This window comes from Perna viridis, chromosome 1 (assembly GCF_037379345.1).
Source record: "Perna viridis isolate PV_CMFRI_1.1 ecotype Kerala chromosome 1, ASM3737934v1, whole genome shotgun sequence".
Classification (NCBI taxonomy): domain Eukaryota; kingdom Metazoa; phylum Mollusca; class Bivalvia; order Mytilida; family Mytilidae; genus Perna; species Perna viridis.
In genome coordinates, this window is record NC_142445.1 from 66221871 (window position 1) to 66241110 (window position 19240).

Consider the following 19240-nt stretch of genomic DNA (forward strand, 5'->3'; position numbering starts at 1 on the left):
GTCATACAGACCTTCTTTTGTAGTAATAAAATGCTCATCAGTTGATGTAAATTAATGGTTGTTTAAAAATGTACGATTTTAGACCCAATGAACTTACGAAATTATGTGAAAACACGAAAATTGTAACCCATAATCAGAAGTTCCTTGACAGTTATATGTATTTATTTTCTTTCTAACATAGCCTCCTGTCATAACGAGTTTGCCTAACAGTGCATCTATTTCTGAGGACCTGACAACAAAAACATTACTTCATACACTGACATACACCGATAATGAGAATGATGACGTCACATGCACCCTTGTAAATTTCAACAGCAGATTCTTAATTGAGAAAATTGCTCCAGCTTTAGGTTGGCCTGCGCATATTGTGCTAGTTACAAGTCTGTCACACAATTACCATTAAATATTAAAAATTGAAAAAAAGAAAACAACTTTTTTATCTTTTTGTTTTTGTTTTCTTTTTCAAATCAATTAAGTATTATCATTATACATTTCTTTGTTTTTTTATATTTATGAAACTCTTAAAATATTGTTACAATTGTAAATATGATTCCATATCAAAATAATTAATGTATTGTAAAACACACAAACAGTTCCAACAAGCATGCTTGTTTTTCCTACAATATTTATAGAAAACATGAAAGAAATAATGTATGCTTTTGTGTTGTAGTGGATTATGGAATATTTACTAAAAACTCAGTCACTTTTAATTACGATAACAGAAATACATTTTCTGTGAAAGTAAGATGCTCTGACCAGAGGAGATACGACCAGGCCACTTTGACCGTAAATATCATCAAAAATGAGGTACGCATTGTCTGTTGTTACATTATTAGCACAGCAGATCTGAAGACTTTGGCTGTTTTAAAAAAAAATGATTCGTTTGTATACAACTTACATTTGAATTAATGCAAATACCATCAGGTGGGTCTCATAATTAACTAACGAAGATAATATTTCTGTTTTACAGAACAAACAAAGCTTGAAAGGTGTCCTTTTGTGATTATTGACATGGGTTTTGCAACCAAAGCAACTTGTCATTCTTGACAGTTTCAACACGCTTAATCTAAAAACATAATTGTATTGGCAATACTAATACATGTGATTTTAGATAGAATGATTTGTAAACTCGTACGATTTTGCCATTTTAAAAGTTGCTTAGTAAAGGTAAAAGATAACGCATTACAATCATACTAAGTTTTTTTGCGTTCTCAGTCAGAAATTAATCAAGGCAATGATAGTATTGCCAAATCTCAATTTACAATGAGCTACACCTTTTAAAAGATTTAAAACGTTACAAGCACGGCTGTGTAGATCGGTGGTATATTTATTACCAACAAAAGAGCAAGATAAAGTAATAGTGAATTAACTATTAAAATATTCAAACTAGCATTATTCTAAAAAGTAAATTGAAGTGCTTGTTTTGTAGCCACCTTCCATAACAAATCTGCCAATGAGCTGTGAAATTCCTGAGACTACCAAAATAGAAACAGTACTTTATACAGTAACTGTATCAGACCCAACAAATGACACCGTAATATGCAGTATAACTACAGTAACGACGATTTTCTACCTGCAAGTTGGATCAAATCAATATGGTAATACAGGAAATATGACTAGAAAAGACGATACATCCCACAAAGTTGTGTAGACATTTCTGAAATTCACAATGATAATAATATAATAGCTTAGATCTCTAACCCATCATATATTTACGAAATGTCAGAAACAACAGCTTTGAATACAAAGGACAATAAAAATAATTACTTCGTATGCACAGTGCATGATAACGTTAACTTTGGCATATATTTCATGAGAATGAATTTCAATGTTGTTGGCACTGAATTGAAACAAAACTTGATAATATAAAACGGATGTCTCTTTGTATTATTTTAACGTACTCAGACAATGGATGGATGATTATAATTTTCATATTTATTCTCTTTGCCTTATAAAACACGTGTTAATTCGTGATAATTTCAATTGGAATGTTTTGTTTGTTGAACGTTTGATGTGAGGTAATCTCTACTGAATTGATTATATTTGCAGAATATAAGATCTATGTTCGCAGTGGCCAGAACTTTGACTATGATATCCAAAGGCAGTATACTTTAGATATAAAATGTGAGGATGCTCGTAGGAGTGTTACTGATATCTTTTATATCTACCTCCTGAGGAATAAGGAACCTTTCTTTATCAACATCCAAGGTGAGTGCCCAGAAACGTGACGAAGCATGATGTTAAAAAGAAATTTATTAATTTTTTTCTTCTCAGAAATGAAGTTGCTTACTCAATATATCAATCACTCATTGTTACATTTAAAAAGTTTCTTTTTTATAATAAAACAATTGAGAACAGAAAAGAGAAAGAAAAACATATTTGTTTCTTTCTATTTTGAAAGCTATTTATTATTGAGGGATCGGGTGTAATTATTTTCATTTAAAACATAATGCCACTTCTTTGATGTCTATCCTAAAACAAGTACAAATGTTGATGGTAATGTCATGGCACTAAAACAAGTACAAATGTTGATGGTAATGTCATGGCACTAAAACAAGTACAAATGTTGATGGTAATGTCATGGCACTAAACCAAGTACAAATGTTGATTATAATGTCATGGCACTAAAACAAGTACAAATGTTGATGGTAATGCCATGGCACTAAAACAAGTACAAAAGTTGATGGTAATGTCATGGCACTAAAACAAGTACAAATGTTGATGGTAATGTCATGGCACTAAAACAAGTACAAATGTTGATGGTAATGTCATGGCACTTGCTAAGTAATGACCATAACCATATAATTTAAACTTCTAAAGTACATTTAGAAACTATATATATATCTGTTTTGTCATATTGTGCTATAATCCGACTAATTTCTTGGTACTTAAATGCATGTCATTTGCTAACAGTATTGTCATGATGTGTTGGTATGAAAGAAACTGTGTTTTATTAGTCTTTGCTTGTGTTAGTTACATAACTGCGTTTTGATGAAGTTGTTCTATTATCTTTTGTAGGCATGACAACCGTTTCATCGCAAAGTCCTTTTGGTCAGATTGTGTTCACAATAACAGGAGGTGATCCAGAAAATGATCAGCTGCAGTTTTCGATGTCTTCAAGTGATCTTAATGTTCCTTTTATGGTTGACCAAAATAGTAAGCATCAACTTAGTCTTATACTTTTGACAAACTTTACAAAATGATTTTGTTTTAGTACAAATAAATATTTTTTAACAAATAAAAAGTGACGAAGTCAAACATATGTGTCAAAGGAAAGCACTAAATATTATTAATCGTGTTATTCACTTTTCATTAGAACTTTGGAATGAAAGTTTTACTATGTTTGATATTATTTGGTTTTCCTTCAGCTGGTGATGTTCAGGTAACTCGGTCTATAACAAACGAAGCTGTGACTGGATACGATCTGTTTGTTAATGTTACAGATGGTCGAAATACAGTGGGTCCAGAGACGTTAACAGTTTTGATATCAGGTAAGTCATAGCTTTATGGAGTGATATTTCTGTAGAGAGAATTTTTCTACTAAATCGATGAATTTAATGTTGCAAAATTTATCAGTTTATCTTTGACGATTTAACACTAAATGAGTATTCAGCCATTGACTCATTTAAGGGTGACGAGAAACAAAACAATATATATACATGTATAATCGAAACGCCCCTTGTAGTCACTTACGTCGTTTAATTGAAGATAAATTGATTCAAAATCGACGATGACCCTAACCATACGAATTTTAATTAGCCATGTGGTCACGTAACCGTTTTACCTCATTGGTTCTCAATTTATAGATCGAGTGCTTGCAAAGAGTAATCAAGGTTATAGCGGTAACCAAAAGAATGCAATCAAGAGACAGAGCCCAGACATGGAAAACAGACATACACAACAAAGAAAATAAAATAACTAAAATCATACACACAAAGTAAAAAACTGGGAGCATGGACCAGGTGCACCTGCAGTGCGAGCGCCCTCTGCTTTTTTGGAAACACCCGCCGAGTTGCTCATAAAAAGTCAAGCCCGGGTTAGACAAACGAGGAAAGGAAAACTATGACCCGTTTAATAAATCAGTTTTCATGACGCAGGTGGATACATTATAACGATCCACAAGTTCATGATGACGACCACAAAACTTCTGTAGTGATGACTTGAATCTTGTAGCAACATAACCCTGTTCCGAGAACCTATTTGTTAGATTTCTAGCGCGATACAAAAAGTCTGCAAAGCATCGAGTGGCTGCAAAGCATGGGTCTTCTGCATTGTCGCATGATTTCTACAACTGAGAGTGAAAATATTGAAAGTTTTGGTATGCCGGTGAAGATATACTGACAGTAGTATCAATTTAATCCACTTCGAGGAGAAAATAATAAAACAATGTCATAAATATTACATGCATGAAGACTAAACTATTCACAGTGAGACGACACCACTCCCGTTTGAAGATTACATAAACATATTTCATTATGTTTTGTCATGTAAGATTGAACTTCTTAAATAAAGTAAAATGAAATTCATATTCTAAGATTTCAAAGCTTGATCATCAATGAACAATAATGATTTACTCTCTTTTTACGGAACGTTACTCCTGACAACTGTACCAGTACAAAGGAGTGTAGTATAAAGTCCCTGAAAGTACAGAGGATAATACGAACATTGGTTTTTGATAATTTTATTTGACAACCAATAAGGCTTTCGTGCTGCAGCTTCATACACTCTTATGAGGCTGACTTTATAGCTGATCTGATCCGAAAGAAAGAGGATCGTTTAGCTAGATTCTTTAATCTCAGTTTCCACAATATAAATGACGCACTATCGTTAAACAATCCTAGTTTCAGGGACTTGATACATCGCATCTACCCCAAAGAACTCGAGATAAAGTATGCTACAGACACTTTGAAGTCGGCCTCATATCTTGACCTACATTTGGAGATCGATGGTAAAGGAAAATTATTGAACAAACGTTACGACAAACGTGATGACTTATCATTTAGAATTGTCGACTTTCCTTTCATCTGTGGCAACATCCCTTCAGCACCTGCGTATGGAGTTTTATACCACAACTCATATGTTATGCCAGAGCTTACTCTTTGTATCGCGCTAGACTTCTTACAGTAAGGCTTCTGGGACAGGGCAATGTTGCTACAAGATTGAAGTCATCACTACAGAAGTTTTATGGTCGCCATCATTTAGTGGAGTCCGAGTTGCTCATTTGTATATTGTGTACTGTGTAAAATCTCCATGTAAATTGTTTTATTTCAAAATCCGTAAGACAAATGAAACTCAGTTGTATTTCAATTATTATCGAAGTCATACACGAGCGTCGACACCTGTGTCACGGGTCGCCTTACCATGTAAAGATAAAAGAAGACGCAAAACCCAATCTTTCCTTCATGAGTAAGTCTACCGGGCTAGTTTATTAATATATCCCTGCGGCAAAGAAAGAACGTAGCTATTTTAGTTGTACACTCCTGTTCAAGTCCTAAAATAGTGCTCAAAGTGGTTGTGTATTTATCACGCCGGGACGTATGCCTAACGAAAATAATAGGTGACAGAAAACGAGAAGAACTTTAGTTTTACTTTCTGAACACCATTATTTCACCAATACACAACAATTGGTAATTGAGCGTTACTTACGGTTTTCATGTATGCAGATTAATTAGGTCGTCGTGAAAACACAAATAAATCTAACTTTATTTAGCAATAACCTGGTGGCAAAACGTTTGTTACACTCATATCAAAACATGCTATTCTTTTATAAATATAAATGTTTATAAAATGACATTTTTTGTGTCACGTCCCCTCTTGATAATAATATATTTTCTGGTCAGAAAAGGTATTTTTATATTAAAGTAACAAGACATAACTTAAAATCTATGAACTCTAACAAATAGGCTTCTGGAACAGGGTTATGTTGCTACAAGATTGAAGTCATCACTAGAGAAGTTTTATGGTCGTCATCATGAACTCGTGGATAGTTATGGTGTATCCATCTGCACCATGAAAATTGATTTATTCAACGGGTCTTAGTTTTCCTTTCCTCGTTTGTCTACTCGGCGGGTGTTTCTAGAAAGCAGAGGACGAATTGCTCGTTTGCTTTTGTTACTTTGTAGGTATGATTTAAGTTACTTAATGTCCTTTGTTGTGTATGTCTGTTTTCCCTGTCTGGTCTTTGTCCCTGGATTACATTCTTTTGATTACCGCTATAAACTTGGTTCCCTTGATTACTCTTTAAATGATTAAAGTTCTCAATCAACAAAACCAAACTACAAGAATTCGTCAACTACTTTCACAAAACAATCTTCATAATGTTTTAGATATAAACTCTCCGCCTTCGTTTACAAGACTTCCGCTAACAGCTTCTGTGTTTGAAGGGACAGAAGTTGGTTCTTCAATATTCATGCCGACAGTATTGGATCAAGATACCATGGATATACACTCATACTTTGCAGTGTTCTCTCCCCCTGATGGAGCTATCTACTTCAAAATAAACGGAACGAGTATGTTAAATATGTAAATATTTATTCGTAGCATTCGGTAAACACGAACCTTAGCCGTGAAATAAAGGAGAGATAAACATAAGGTCCTATTCCGGTTCCCAAAAACTCTTCATTATTAGAACAAACGTTCATCATAATTACATTTGTTTATTATACGATGCTAAATAAAAAAAATTGCATTTAAAATACCGTCTATTAAAAATCAATCAATCAACTAAATCTAGTTTTAATATTTCTTATAACAAATACATATTGTGTGTGATATGAGTACGATTTTCACTGCAGCTGGAGAAGTTACTTCAAAGACGATCATCAACTTTGAGACAATATCCGATACAACCTTTTTGCTGACCATAACGGTCTCTGATGGTTCCATGGACGGAACAGAAAATTTGACAATAAATATCATTGATATGAATGAACCTCCGGTATTTACGAAAAAGTACTACTCCCTTTCCGGTTCTGAGAATGTGGTAAGGTATGCTGCAGATCTTTTTTAGATCATAAAATATTATTCATAAATGAAAGAAAACAATTTAGTTCGCAGTGTATTGCAAAGACAAGCTTGTTCGTGAATTCATGTTACTAGTAGTTATCTGTTAGAACAATTTGGGAGTTAGTTAATTATTAATAAAGAAACAAAAATAAAAGACCTATTTTAACGTAGATTTTTAAATGATCTTCGCAACCCTCAATGCTAGATTATTATCGGAATAAAATAGGATCAAGACCAATGATTTTTCAATCCTGTATACTACCCTCCACTTATTCAGTTAAAATTCCGCCTCTGAACATTATACATCGTTGTTACTCAAGAAAAAACGGTACAGCTAGATACAGATACTTAGTACATGGAAGAGATTCCTTTTACTTTGTTTTCTAATACAAAATACCAATCATGTACAATGCATTGTAAAATAGACGATTCTAAATTATCTTCCAAAGATAATCGAAAATGCTGGAATGTTTTGTTTTGTCACATATATATATGCCGTATTTTCTTTCAACAACCCTTGTTTCGAGGATTTTAAACCCCAAAGAACTTGAGATGAAGACTACAGACACTAAATTTAAGCACGAAATTTGGTTCCAAACGGAAAGTGAACTTTCCATTCGTTTGTTTGATGATAGAATTGTCAAATCCACGAATTCAAGAATCCAAAACCACGAAATTGCTACCCACGAATGAAAGTACCTTCTCAGTATACAACAGACGATTCTTCATGCCATAATGTCAACTTTCGTTTCATTCTGCTCCTGCGGATCGAATTTTCATTTCACAATTCATACAATAGCTTACCGTCACTACGCGGAGTGTTTTTTTTTTTTTATCGTGCTCGTCTTCTTACAATTAAGCTTCTTGAACGGGATCATGTTGCTTCATGGTTGAAGTCATCACAACAGAAGTTTTATGGTCGTCAACGTGAACTCGTAGGTTGTCATGGTATAGCTTTATGCTCCATGAAAATCGATTTGTTCAGTGTATCATAGTTTTCCTTTCATTTCCTCTTGCGCCTACGCCTGACTTGACACTTTATGAGTATAGCGGCGGATATTCCTTGAAAAGCAGAAGACGCTTACAATTCTGGTACACCTTGTATATGCTCCCAATTCTTGATGGAGTCCGAGTAGCTCATTTCCGTTTTCAGGTTCATTGTTGTGTGTGTCTGTTTTCCTTTTCTTTTTCCTTGGATTACTAATTTCGATTTCAGCTCGAATCATGGTTCCCTTAATCGTATAATATATGAATATTCTTGGATAAAAGACTATAAAATATACAACTATTCACGTTTTAATTGACTGTTGTACGTATATTTTAGGCGGGAACACAATTACAGGACCCCTTTTACCAATACGAAGATCAGGATGGAGATACCATTCTATTTACATTAGACTGTGACACAAACACTGGTCTATTGAACATTGACTCTTCAACTGGATTGTTGGCTTACAGCATTGACTATGTTTTAGACAATAGTGGTCTGCCTGATCAACTAAATTGTCAGGTTACAATCAGCGACGGACAGTACACTGACGTAGCATATATAAACATCTCAATTTCTAATAATAATGGTTACACTCCTAAATTTGAACATGACAGGTATACGTTTTTCGTTGACTTAGAGACAGGCATTGGAACCAATCTTGGACAAATTGTCGCTATTGACAATGACATTGGAACATATGGTAATTAAAAATCAGCTGTCATTTAAACAATTTCATTGGAGTGTCTTTTAATACGGTATTATTCATCTATATTCATCAAATAATGTTTTGAATATTTTGAAATAAAACAAACTTTAACACAAAACGGTGAAGAAACGAAATGCTAAACTGTCCTTCCCTGCAATTTTGAACATTTTTGAATGGAAATAAATAATTTAAAAATTGTTTCAACACGACGTAATAAGTCATTATATACTTTTGTTTTACTTTTGTATTATTTTGTCAGGTGAGGTACTTTATCATCTTGTTCAAGAAGATTTCAACGATGGATTATTTAGTATTGGAAACAACGGGTCAATAACGTTGTTGAAATCTCTTTCTGATTTTGGCGAAGGGTCAGTCGTTAACTTAACAGTGTATGCTGTTGACGTCGGCGGACTTCAAGACTCTACCCTGGTCTACTTTGTAATCCTTGCGAAGACAGTTCCTAAAATGGAACCTGATAATATTCAATATTTCACATTCTTTTCGTATGCAAGGAACATGGCATGGTTTGTTCCTTTAATGTTTGTTATAGTGGGAACATTTGGAGTTTTGATCCATACCATTTATAAAGGATATTGTAAATGCAACACGAAAAGGTATTTTATAAAAATATACAATAGCATTTTGATTGATTTCAACATATTTGTATGTAGGATTGGTACCGTAATATATGTACATATAGGGTTAAATAAGTCTAAATGTTCTTGCTGACTGAATGTAAAATTACAGTACATGCATCATTGCTGAATGGGCTATTTTAAACAAAACCAAGGAAAATCAACAGAACCACGATTCAAAGGGTGACCAAAAACAATAAAATAAAGTAATAAAAAAAATACACATACTACAAAGATTGTAAAAATGTCAAGATAACACTTACATAGAAACAAAAACAAACCGGACTCCACTTAATGTCAGGATCACGGACCATGTGCAACGCTACTGTTACTAAACATGTGGCCAAATGGATCCATTTTTTAACGCTTTGCCTGATATTGCGTGTCAAAACCAACATTGAGAACAGAACATGTTTATTCCGTCAAGTATATAATACAGTCAAGGGAGCTCGTCATGAGTCCAAACAATGAAAAGAAGCACTTGGTCCATATAAATTAAACCGCTAATTGTGTCTTAAACGATTATTTGCTGCGTGATATTTATGCAGTTTCTGTACAGTGCATTTTTATTGCTTTGAAGTTTGATGTCATTACATTCTCAATTTGAAACCAGTCTTCCAACGACTTTCATACCACATAATAAACTTGTGCTTTTAACTTCAAATAAACAATATGTACAATACTTTACATACAGTTTTTTTTCTTTTATTAGATTACCAACACGACCAAGGAGAGTGAGACGGAGATATTAGATACAGTATCTCACCGAATGCGTTCTTTTTTAACTGTTACTCATTTTTTTCCTGTTTACAAGAAATGCAATTTGTTATTTAAATTATATTTTAAGACTATGAATGATATTATTCGTAAAAAGCATGCTTTTGTGAATATTTTATGTGTAAATGGTGATTAATGTCTTAATAAACATAAACTTAAGCTGCATCAGAATGCTGTAAAAATCTGCCGTGAAAGGATGAGAGTCCATAAGGCCTTGTTCTACCTACAGAAATAATTAGTAAAAAATTATCATCAATTCGGAAAAAAAAACTAAATAATAATGTAATACATATTGTAAATTTTCAATTTTATGCATTCAGTTTGTGATTTAAAGAGTAACAATACAGAAACAGATGCACAAAACCGCCTGGAAGGCTATTTTGGTAATAAAATAGCACTTTTTCACTCTTCTGCCACTTATTTTATAGTGAGATCCGGCGTTAACCAAAAAAAAAAAAGATTGAAACTGAAAGTGTGCATTTATAAAATCTTTCTACAGGAAAAAAGATTTTTGGTTAACGCTGAATCTCTGTGCATTTAACAAAAAACATTCAAAAATCACGCTTAAAATCCCTTCAAAAATGACTGTCGTACTTTACCTGTACATGTATCATGTGACCTAGCTAAATGTCACATGATTAAGCACCTGGCCACCCGTGTAATATACACTGAAATCCTAATTACAATGTAGGAAGTGGTGTAGATATATTAATTAAAGAGCTTTTATCACACCTTTATGCCAAAGAATGAAAAAAAGTCTGAAGTAATCTTTGATCAGACGTCGATTTTGATACACCCACTGCTATAAACATTCATGCATGTACGTGAATGCACTTATATACTTTGAATCGCATGCTGTCTGCTGCAACGCAATTTATTTCCATATGCGACCGGGCAAAGTTGGAAACTATTATAATATCAAGCGCGAATCAAGTTTTTTACTCGCATCTGTTTTTATTTTGAAAGTAGAAAATTTAAAATCCAGCTCTGGGTATTTATCTATTGCAATGATTCAGCACAGTTCTATATAACAAAGTTCTTTCAACACTGCTTTCTTTATTCGGGGAAAATCTTCAATACATTTACATTTAAAATGTGCACATATTAAACATGTCCTTATATGTATTCGATATTGCAAATTTAATATACGCAAAATGCTGGTCAATTTTACGCAACTTTGTGTGTATAAAATTATGTTGCTTAAGTTTCTTGTATATAAAGTAAATATTCCAACATTTCTTTCGTATTTAGTGTACACAGACACATACGCCAAAAAACATGTAGACACTTAATAATACCCCTTTTTATATCAAAGCTGTTACCTAAGGAAGTACTTTGATGCTCTGCTCACTAGAGCATGGATGTACATGTAAATTCTTCACTTCCATGTGTAAATATCTGTGCTTAATAGCCTACATGTAGTTTTAGTATTTGTTATATCAGGTCTTATATAATATGTGTGCTAAGCAGTCCTGTCGTGCTAATTGTTGTCTGCAGTTCAGTTTTTTGGCGGTTTTTCGAATATTAAATGCAAATTGTAGCTTCTATCTTTTATGTGAAAGAAGTTGTCTTTTATTTTAATCAGCTGCACCCTGTGTTATGTTTGTATTTAATCCATGTCTCCAAAATGTTGTTATCCGCCTCTTACAAATATTAGGAAAAAAATCAAGAACAGGCGCTTCACGGGTGGTGGATTTGAGGGGTGCGACAATGTCTTATACATGTAGGTTGTCAGGTTAAATAAGCATGGTCTGACCGTGAACCATCTTAGATTTAGTGGTATGAATATCTACGTGACATTTATTGAAATTAGTTTTTGAACCTTAATTCAAGATATACCCAGATTTCATGCATTTTAGCGGAGATACGGTTTGCATTGATGTTAATCTTCGGAAACCCTACAATAGGAAGACCCCCTGTTATTCTTATCCAAATTGAAGTGTGTCACTCATTGGCTTCTTAACTTCCCAGTTTCATCCCCAGTATTTTGAATGATGCATAGCGAAAATTTCGAAAGCGGCAGGATTTAAGCTCCCACCGGGAGACTGATATCGTTGAAGATTACGGAATGTATGATGAAATATTGGGAGGCTCCAGCCAAAACGGCCGACAGCGGGAGGTTTAATACCTATATAGATGCATTTATTTCAATCTTTCCCATATTAATTTACTATTTTTCGTAATCATAAATTTTAATGACTTATAACTGGTTATGAAGCTATATATAGCCACTCATGCAGTGTTATCATGTAGTTGAGGAAGAAACGATAATACATGATTTGTATATTTGCCCCATCTCTGTTGATTCCATTGTCAGCGGAACATACTCTGAGACTCGATGATTTTATTTTTTTTTATTTATTTTATACAAGTTTGATTCAAGTACAACGATATTTTACGGAAAGGGAGACAGAAATGATTAATAGCCTAAAGCTTTATAAAACGTAGAAATTACAGGGCTAAGTGTGCGACTGCACCAATTCGAAACTACCCAACGAATTGTTACATCGGGCACTGAAGATAAATTAATAATATGCCTTCTTAATTTGAAGCTTCAAAGATAAATTCTAGCGCAGTCAAATAAAAAAAAAACATATTGTATTTAATTGATAAAAACACATACAACAAAGCAAAACTGGAAGAGAAGTATTCGTATGCCTCTATAACCAGGTTTTCTTCTACATCTGGTTACTATTAATTCCTAACAGATTGCGTAAGACATAGCACTAAGGTTTAATTGTTTTTTTACTTTATTCAACATACGCTAATTGAATATGCATACAACTTTGTTTAATTCTTTTTATGCATACAACTTTATTTATTTCTTTTATATACAAAATACATTTTCTATTTTGATTTTGTTAAAAACGAAATGAAATAAATAGTTTTAATTAAAACAAATGGAACAATTTTGAGTTTATTAAAGGGGGATAATTTCTTTTCTCCTAGTAGTCGCAACAGTGCCTTATGTACCCTCACCATTTAAGATTACGCTTACCTTTCTAGGCAATATTTTGATATGATGATAAATTATATGATGATAAATTATTTATTACATCTATTATATAGTGATAATGGTGTCCGTCCTTCCGTCCGCGCTTTCACTACTTTCATATACCACTAAATGGAAATCAATGGAACTTTAACAGACGATTAGACAGATTTGCATCTCCAATTTCATATTTTGATTTGATTGTTTTTGGGGGCGAGTTGAGCTTTGTCCATACCATAACATTGACTTTTCGCACTTACGTTACACAAAGTAGTACCTTTCACTTCTCTTATCTGCTACTCCTCCTACACCACTGATTGGAATGTTATGAACATTTCATAAATTATAGAATATTGAAGATATGCGCCTTTTATTTCAGATTTTGAGCTATGCGTTTTTTATTAGGGTGGGGGTGCACAGCACAACATCGACTTTGCCTTTAATGATGAATGACTGGTACCCATCTTTAATCCAAAACTACCCCCATGCCATTGAATGGAATTTAATGTAATATTCACAGATTAACTGATTTTGTAGATGTGCACCCCCCCTTTTTTTTTTACAGTTTTCTAGTCCGATTTTGTTTTTGGGAGAGGAATCATTAGTAACAACTGGACTTTACTTATGATGGATAAAGGGTGCTTTTGTATAACTACAATTCATCCACCACGATAGAGACATCAAATGGAATTAATTCCATTCAATAGTTATCAAATAATAAAGATGTGCGCTTTCTATTTTAGATTTTGTCCTGGGTGTTTTATGTTTTATTTTTCAGCATTCATAAATATAGGTATCATCAATTTCCCTTGATTACTCTTGTAGTGAGAAATTGATATTGTTAAACAGCTATATGGTATATGCTTTTTGGATACTCTAGAAACAACCCTTTAAAAGGTTTTGATCAGGTTTGATATATATAAGTAGTCAAGAACTTGATAACAATATATTTTCAAGTCCATTGGATAAAGTTTATATGTTATTATGTACATGTATGTGCGTTGTAGTATTAATTTGATGAGCATTGCTACCATTTTTTCTGATACAACTGAGTGAGTACCGAATTGGTTGGATCTAAACTTGGAAAATGTAGAGAAAACAACAAAAAACTATAATTCATGTAATTGTATCTGCAACATTTTGATTTCATTCAACCATTTAATCATCTTGTAAATGATCAGAGAAGTGATCAGCAATAATGACATCGTTACAGGAGAACCGAGAGATTCTTACTCGTAGATAGAACCGATTAAATTACTAAGATAATTGTTATGTGTGTGTCTGTTTTCTTAAATTCTTACATTAGTGTTATCAAATGTACTTGTTTTTTCATATGTAAACCGCTTTATCAACGACAAGATTTGGAATGGCAACATTGACGTTTCACTGTGGTTTTATATACTTTCGTTGGTCTCAATTTTTGAAGTGAAAAGATATAGAGGCGGCTCTAAAGAGCCTGGATCACTCATCCAGATTATTTAATATTATGTAGTCGTATAGTATGATCCATTTGAACCGTTTATGATTTAAAAAAATCTCTATAATTATATAATCCTTGTTACCCATCGAGCCACGCAGAAAAGAATGTTTGTAGAGGTCATTGAAGTCATTATCAAGTTTCAAATTATTGGCACTTGTGGTTTTGGAGTAGTTGATCATAAAGTTAAAACACCTAAATAGAAAAAAAACATAAAGAGAGCAAAACATGTATACCAACATGTTCACACAAATGCATCTTTGGTTAGATTACATCATGTTAAACACTTTTATCCCGGACAGAAATTATCGAACACTACCTGTAGTTCAACGAAATTGTAATAATATTTGTCTTGGATAAATATTATCTTTCTTAACACTTTTTTCCCTGCCAAAATTTGTCGAAACTTAATGGTCTTGAGGTTATATTATCTTTTTTATCGGAATCCTTAGACAAAAAATAATATCCTTTTTTGCAGATCTACGTATAGTGTACAAGGGAATTAAGGGAACCAGGGTTCGAACGTAAATCAAAACAATATATAATACTCCAAGTACAATAACCGGACCTGGAAAACACAAAAAATACAATAACCTCAAGTTATCGATGAAGTTTTTCCTTATTTCTATTGTAATAACATTTTAAGAACCAGTTGAAATAACAATTTTAAAGTAAACTTTTCTTTGAAAAATTTAGTTCATAAAAAGATAAACATGATCAAAGGAAGATCTATTGTTTATAATTATCGATTCATTAAACGATGTAATTTCTTAAATTTAGATAAACATTTTTCTAGGCATAGCATTTTCTTTTATTTCTGCATTTAATAAATATTTGGTTGATTGTGACTATTTGTTCGTGATTTCTTGTACTGTGCATTTCTATCCTACATTCGTTATTTATACCCGCGTATGAACCATAGTTAAAGTAAAACTTCGCCGAAATTTGTTTCAACCCTTTCGATCATTTATATATCTACGTCATGAATAAATGTACATTTGAAAATTGATTTTTGTTTCTTTCCTTGGTTTAAGTTCTTCAGTACCTTAAGTACATGTCTTTAATTTGATGGATATCTGAACTAATGGAAATGTATTTCTTACTAAGATGAGCGTGTATACTTCTAATATAAAACTATTCACCTTTTATGTCATATTAACCACATTCTGTAGGTTTGATCATAAGGAAGAAGCATTGTAATTACACAAGACAGTTGACGACCATTAAGCGAAGATGCATATTTTATATGAGCCTCAAAGAACTCATTAAACATTTTAATGGTTAGGATCATGCAAAATGCTGTCTTTTTACGTGAAAGGCTTGTTTTATACTTTTCGGTGAAATGCATATATTCTGCGGATACCGAGCAGATTGGTTGGTCTGTGGTTTACTGATATGTTGTGGTTATTTTCTTTACTCTTCTTTCTCTGTCAAGGTAGGCCGCCGTTTTCTATTCCTTTATTGAAAATTTCTTTTTATAAATATTGGTCATCTATGCAATTAAATGAAACTGTGATACTTGTCTGATCAGACACTTCAGTATTTACACTTTGTCGACCCCACTTTTTGGATTTTCTAAGTGTTTCTTATCTTTACTATCCATAATTATTTTCTTGAGAGGTGTTGTCCTTTTTTCTAAATAAATGGGTTTTTTTTCTTGACTCTGTTAGAATAATGTTTTGATTGGAAAACGTGCTCTCTTTCGTTGGTTAGGTTGCTAGATTTTGATTCATTTAAAAAAAGTATTTCTTGCAGTTGATTTCATGTTTTAATCATTTGTTTTATATCTTTTCATTTTAGGATTCCATTTGTCATTAGCAGAACTAGCGACGACGCTACCATCAAATTTCGAAACAACACGTGACTTTACACAGGATACAGCCTCTGATGTTATGTGCAATTGCATATGCAAATTTGTTAACACATCTTCGGTTGTTAATCCAACAAGTGTTGATTTGGATTTTATAGAGGATCTTAAAGTGTCACCAGAGGAACTTTCCTCCGAAATGAGAAAAAAAATCAGTGCGTCTGATCCCCGAGCCTCATCCACTGTGATAGGTTCATTTGGAGTAGTGATTTTAGTGTCGGTTCTAACTTTTATTGTTTTACTCGACCTGATGCCACCAAGACGTCTTTGTGTGAAACTCAAGTTCGAAAAAGCCATGCCAAAGAGTAAGGCAGGTCGACGTAAAATATTTGAGCCAAGGAAAAATCAATGTTGATTACCAACGTGTGCAATAGTCGAGTTTCTAGTTTTTTCTACAATGTTATGATTGTATACAAAATGTATCATAACTCTTTAGTAATTGTACACAAGGATGAAATTTTTACAAAGAAAAAAATGTTCAATTTCAAAATCTTCATAGGAAGAGTAATCAAGGGAACCAAGGTTATAGCGGTAATCAAAAGAATGTAATCCAGGGACAAAGACAAGACATGGAAAACAGACATACACAACAAAGAACATAAGTAACTAAAATCATACATAAAGTAACAAAAGTAAATGAGCAACTCGGACTCAACTAAAAACTGGGAGCATGAACCAGGTGCACCGGTAGGGTAAGGTCCTCTGCTTTTCTAGAAATATCCGCCGAGTTGCTCATAAAAAGACAAGTCCGGGGTAGACAAACGAGGGAAGGCAAACTATGACCCGTTGAATAAATATTATGATAAGTCCTATCAAAGTCTTCTTGATTACTAAAAAAATGCTTTCAGAAATCCGTCAGTAAACAAAAGGCTTCCAGAAGCCTGTTTTTCAAAGGCAATAAATTTAACAAGATGTTTTCCATCAGTTTTGATTCAAGAAGACTTTCATAGGACTTATCATAAGGATCATTTCAGCAATGTAAGTTTCTTTCTACTTCTAATAGTTAATATAATACTGGCTGAAAACTGTAAAAAAAAACCACTTTTCACAATTCAAGGACAATAACTCTTAGAAGGAGTCGTCTTACAACTTTTAATCATGGAGACTTATATAGGCCTTATGATAAGGATCATTTCAGCAATTGATAGAATTTTGATAAACTTAGCAGTTTTGGAGATGTAATATGCGAAAAACTACTGTCTGACCCCTATGTTCTAATATTGAAATCGGTGGATATGTTTTTCCACAGATCATAGATTCCCTCGTCAGTTCTATGCAGGATACCCAAGGAACATTCCCACCAAGTTTGGTTCCAATCGGTCAAGAAGTGTCAGAGGAGAAGAGTTTTAAAAAATTGTTAACGACGGACGACGACGACTGATGCCAAGTGATGGCAATCGCTCGCATGGCCTTCGCTAAAAATTACGTGTATAATCGTTCCATGTCATAAAGCCCATGCCAAGTAACTTCTGTTAAGTTTTACTGTCTAATGGATATATATTTTTTAGATATAGATACATATAAAACATCATAAATATGTTTATAGTTTAAAGCTATTAAATAAAATTGATAGAAAAACGGTGATTGTTCCTGCCAAAAAATTTCAAGGACATTGAATTTGAATGTTACAAAATAAAAACACATATGAAAAATTAAAAAAGAATGAAACTATAGTAAGGAAAACTGGGCAATACAAGGGGAAACTTACTGACTTGTGTACCAGTACAAAGTCATAACAATAGATTTAATCAACAGACGAGGTTACGTTTATCTTACATAATTACAAATGTAAAAATAAATCTATGACCGACTTACACATTTTACGAATGAATACTTCACACCATCAATGTACATGGTATCCAATATAAGGTATCATGTAACTAATAAACTGACACATGTAGGACAAAAGTGACGACATCTGCTTAAGGACAGCCTGATGCGAGTCAGTGTACAGTTCAAACTATAACAATTGATGATCTAACAGAAACTGTCTCAAATTTCACCATTGCCTCACATAATTTCAGACAATAAACGCATCTTTAAATGATTAAAAAAATGCAACAATAATAGTACCATTAAAATACATCAAACCAAGTATATGTACTTAACGTGAAAACAAGAAATCGCGTACAGGACAAAATACAATTACATATAAAAAAACTAAGGGTAAGGACAACTCATCACACAAAACACTAGCATTAATCATTCCCACTAAAAAACAAAGATAAAAACAAAATTAAAAAATGTTATACTTAGTGGTGTTTCTAAAAAACTAATGACTCTTACCCGGTGCACCTGGTCCATGCTCCAGGTTTTTAGTGGTGTCCGAGTTGCTCATTTGCTTTTGTTACTTTGTATGTAAGATTTTAATTACTCTATGTTCTTTGTTATGTGTGTCTGTTTTCCATGTCTGATCTTTGTCCCTGGATTACATTCTTTTGATAGAGTAATCAAGGGAACCAAGGTTATAGCGGTAATCAAAAGAATGTAATCCAGGGACAGAGACCAGACATGGAAAATAGACATACACAACAAAGAACATAAAGTAACTAAAACCATACATACAAAGTAACAAAAGTAAATGAGCAACTCGCGCTCCACTAAAAACTGGGAGCATGGACCTGGTGCACCGGGTAGGGTAAGCGTCCTCTGCTTTTCTAGAAACACCCGCCGAGTTGCTCATAAAAAGTCAAGTCCTGGGTAGACAAACGAGGAAAGGAAAACTATGACCCGTTGAATAAATCAGTTTTCATGGTGCTGATGGATTAACACTATAACCTTGGTTCCCTT

The 19240-nt window shown here is 33.2% G+C and overlaps 1 protein-coding gene across 1 annotated transcript in view; it reads left to right on the forward strand.

Moving 5' to 3' along the window:
• The window catches only part of LOC148629920 (uncharacterized), a 31260-nt gene extending 14455 nt beyond the window's left edge, over window positions 1–16805 (forward strand). The window contains exons 11-21 of the mRNA XM_088578468.1: window positions 182–350; window positions 671–807; window positions 1430–1598; window positions 2050–2208; window positions 3019–3156; window positions 3369–3491; window positions 6327–6509; window positions 6795–6982; window positions 8330–8696; window positions 8962–9378; window positions 16384–16805. Coding sequence (XP_088434594.1) covers window positions 182–350; window positions 671–807; window positions 1430–1598; window positions 2050–2208; window positions 3019–3156; window positions 3369–3491; window positions 6327–6509; window positions 6795–6982; window positions 8330–8696; window positions 8962–9378; window positions 16384–16805 — 2472 coding nt within the window. The remainder of the gene's footprint in view (window positions 1–181; window positions 351–670; window positions 808–1429; window positions 1599–2049; window positions 2209–3018; window positions 3157–3368; window positions 3492–6326; window positions 6510–6794; window positions 6983–8329; window positions 8697–8961; window positions 9379–16383) is intronic.
• Window positions 16806–19240: the final 2435 nt, after the last annotated feature.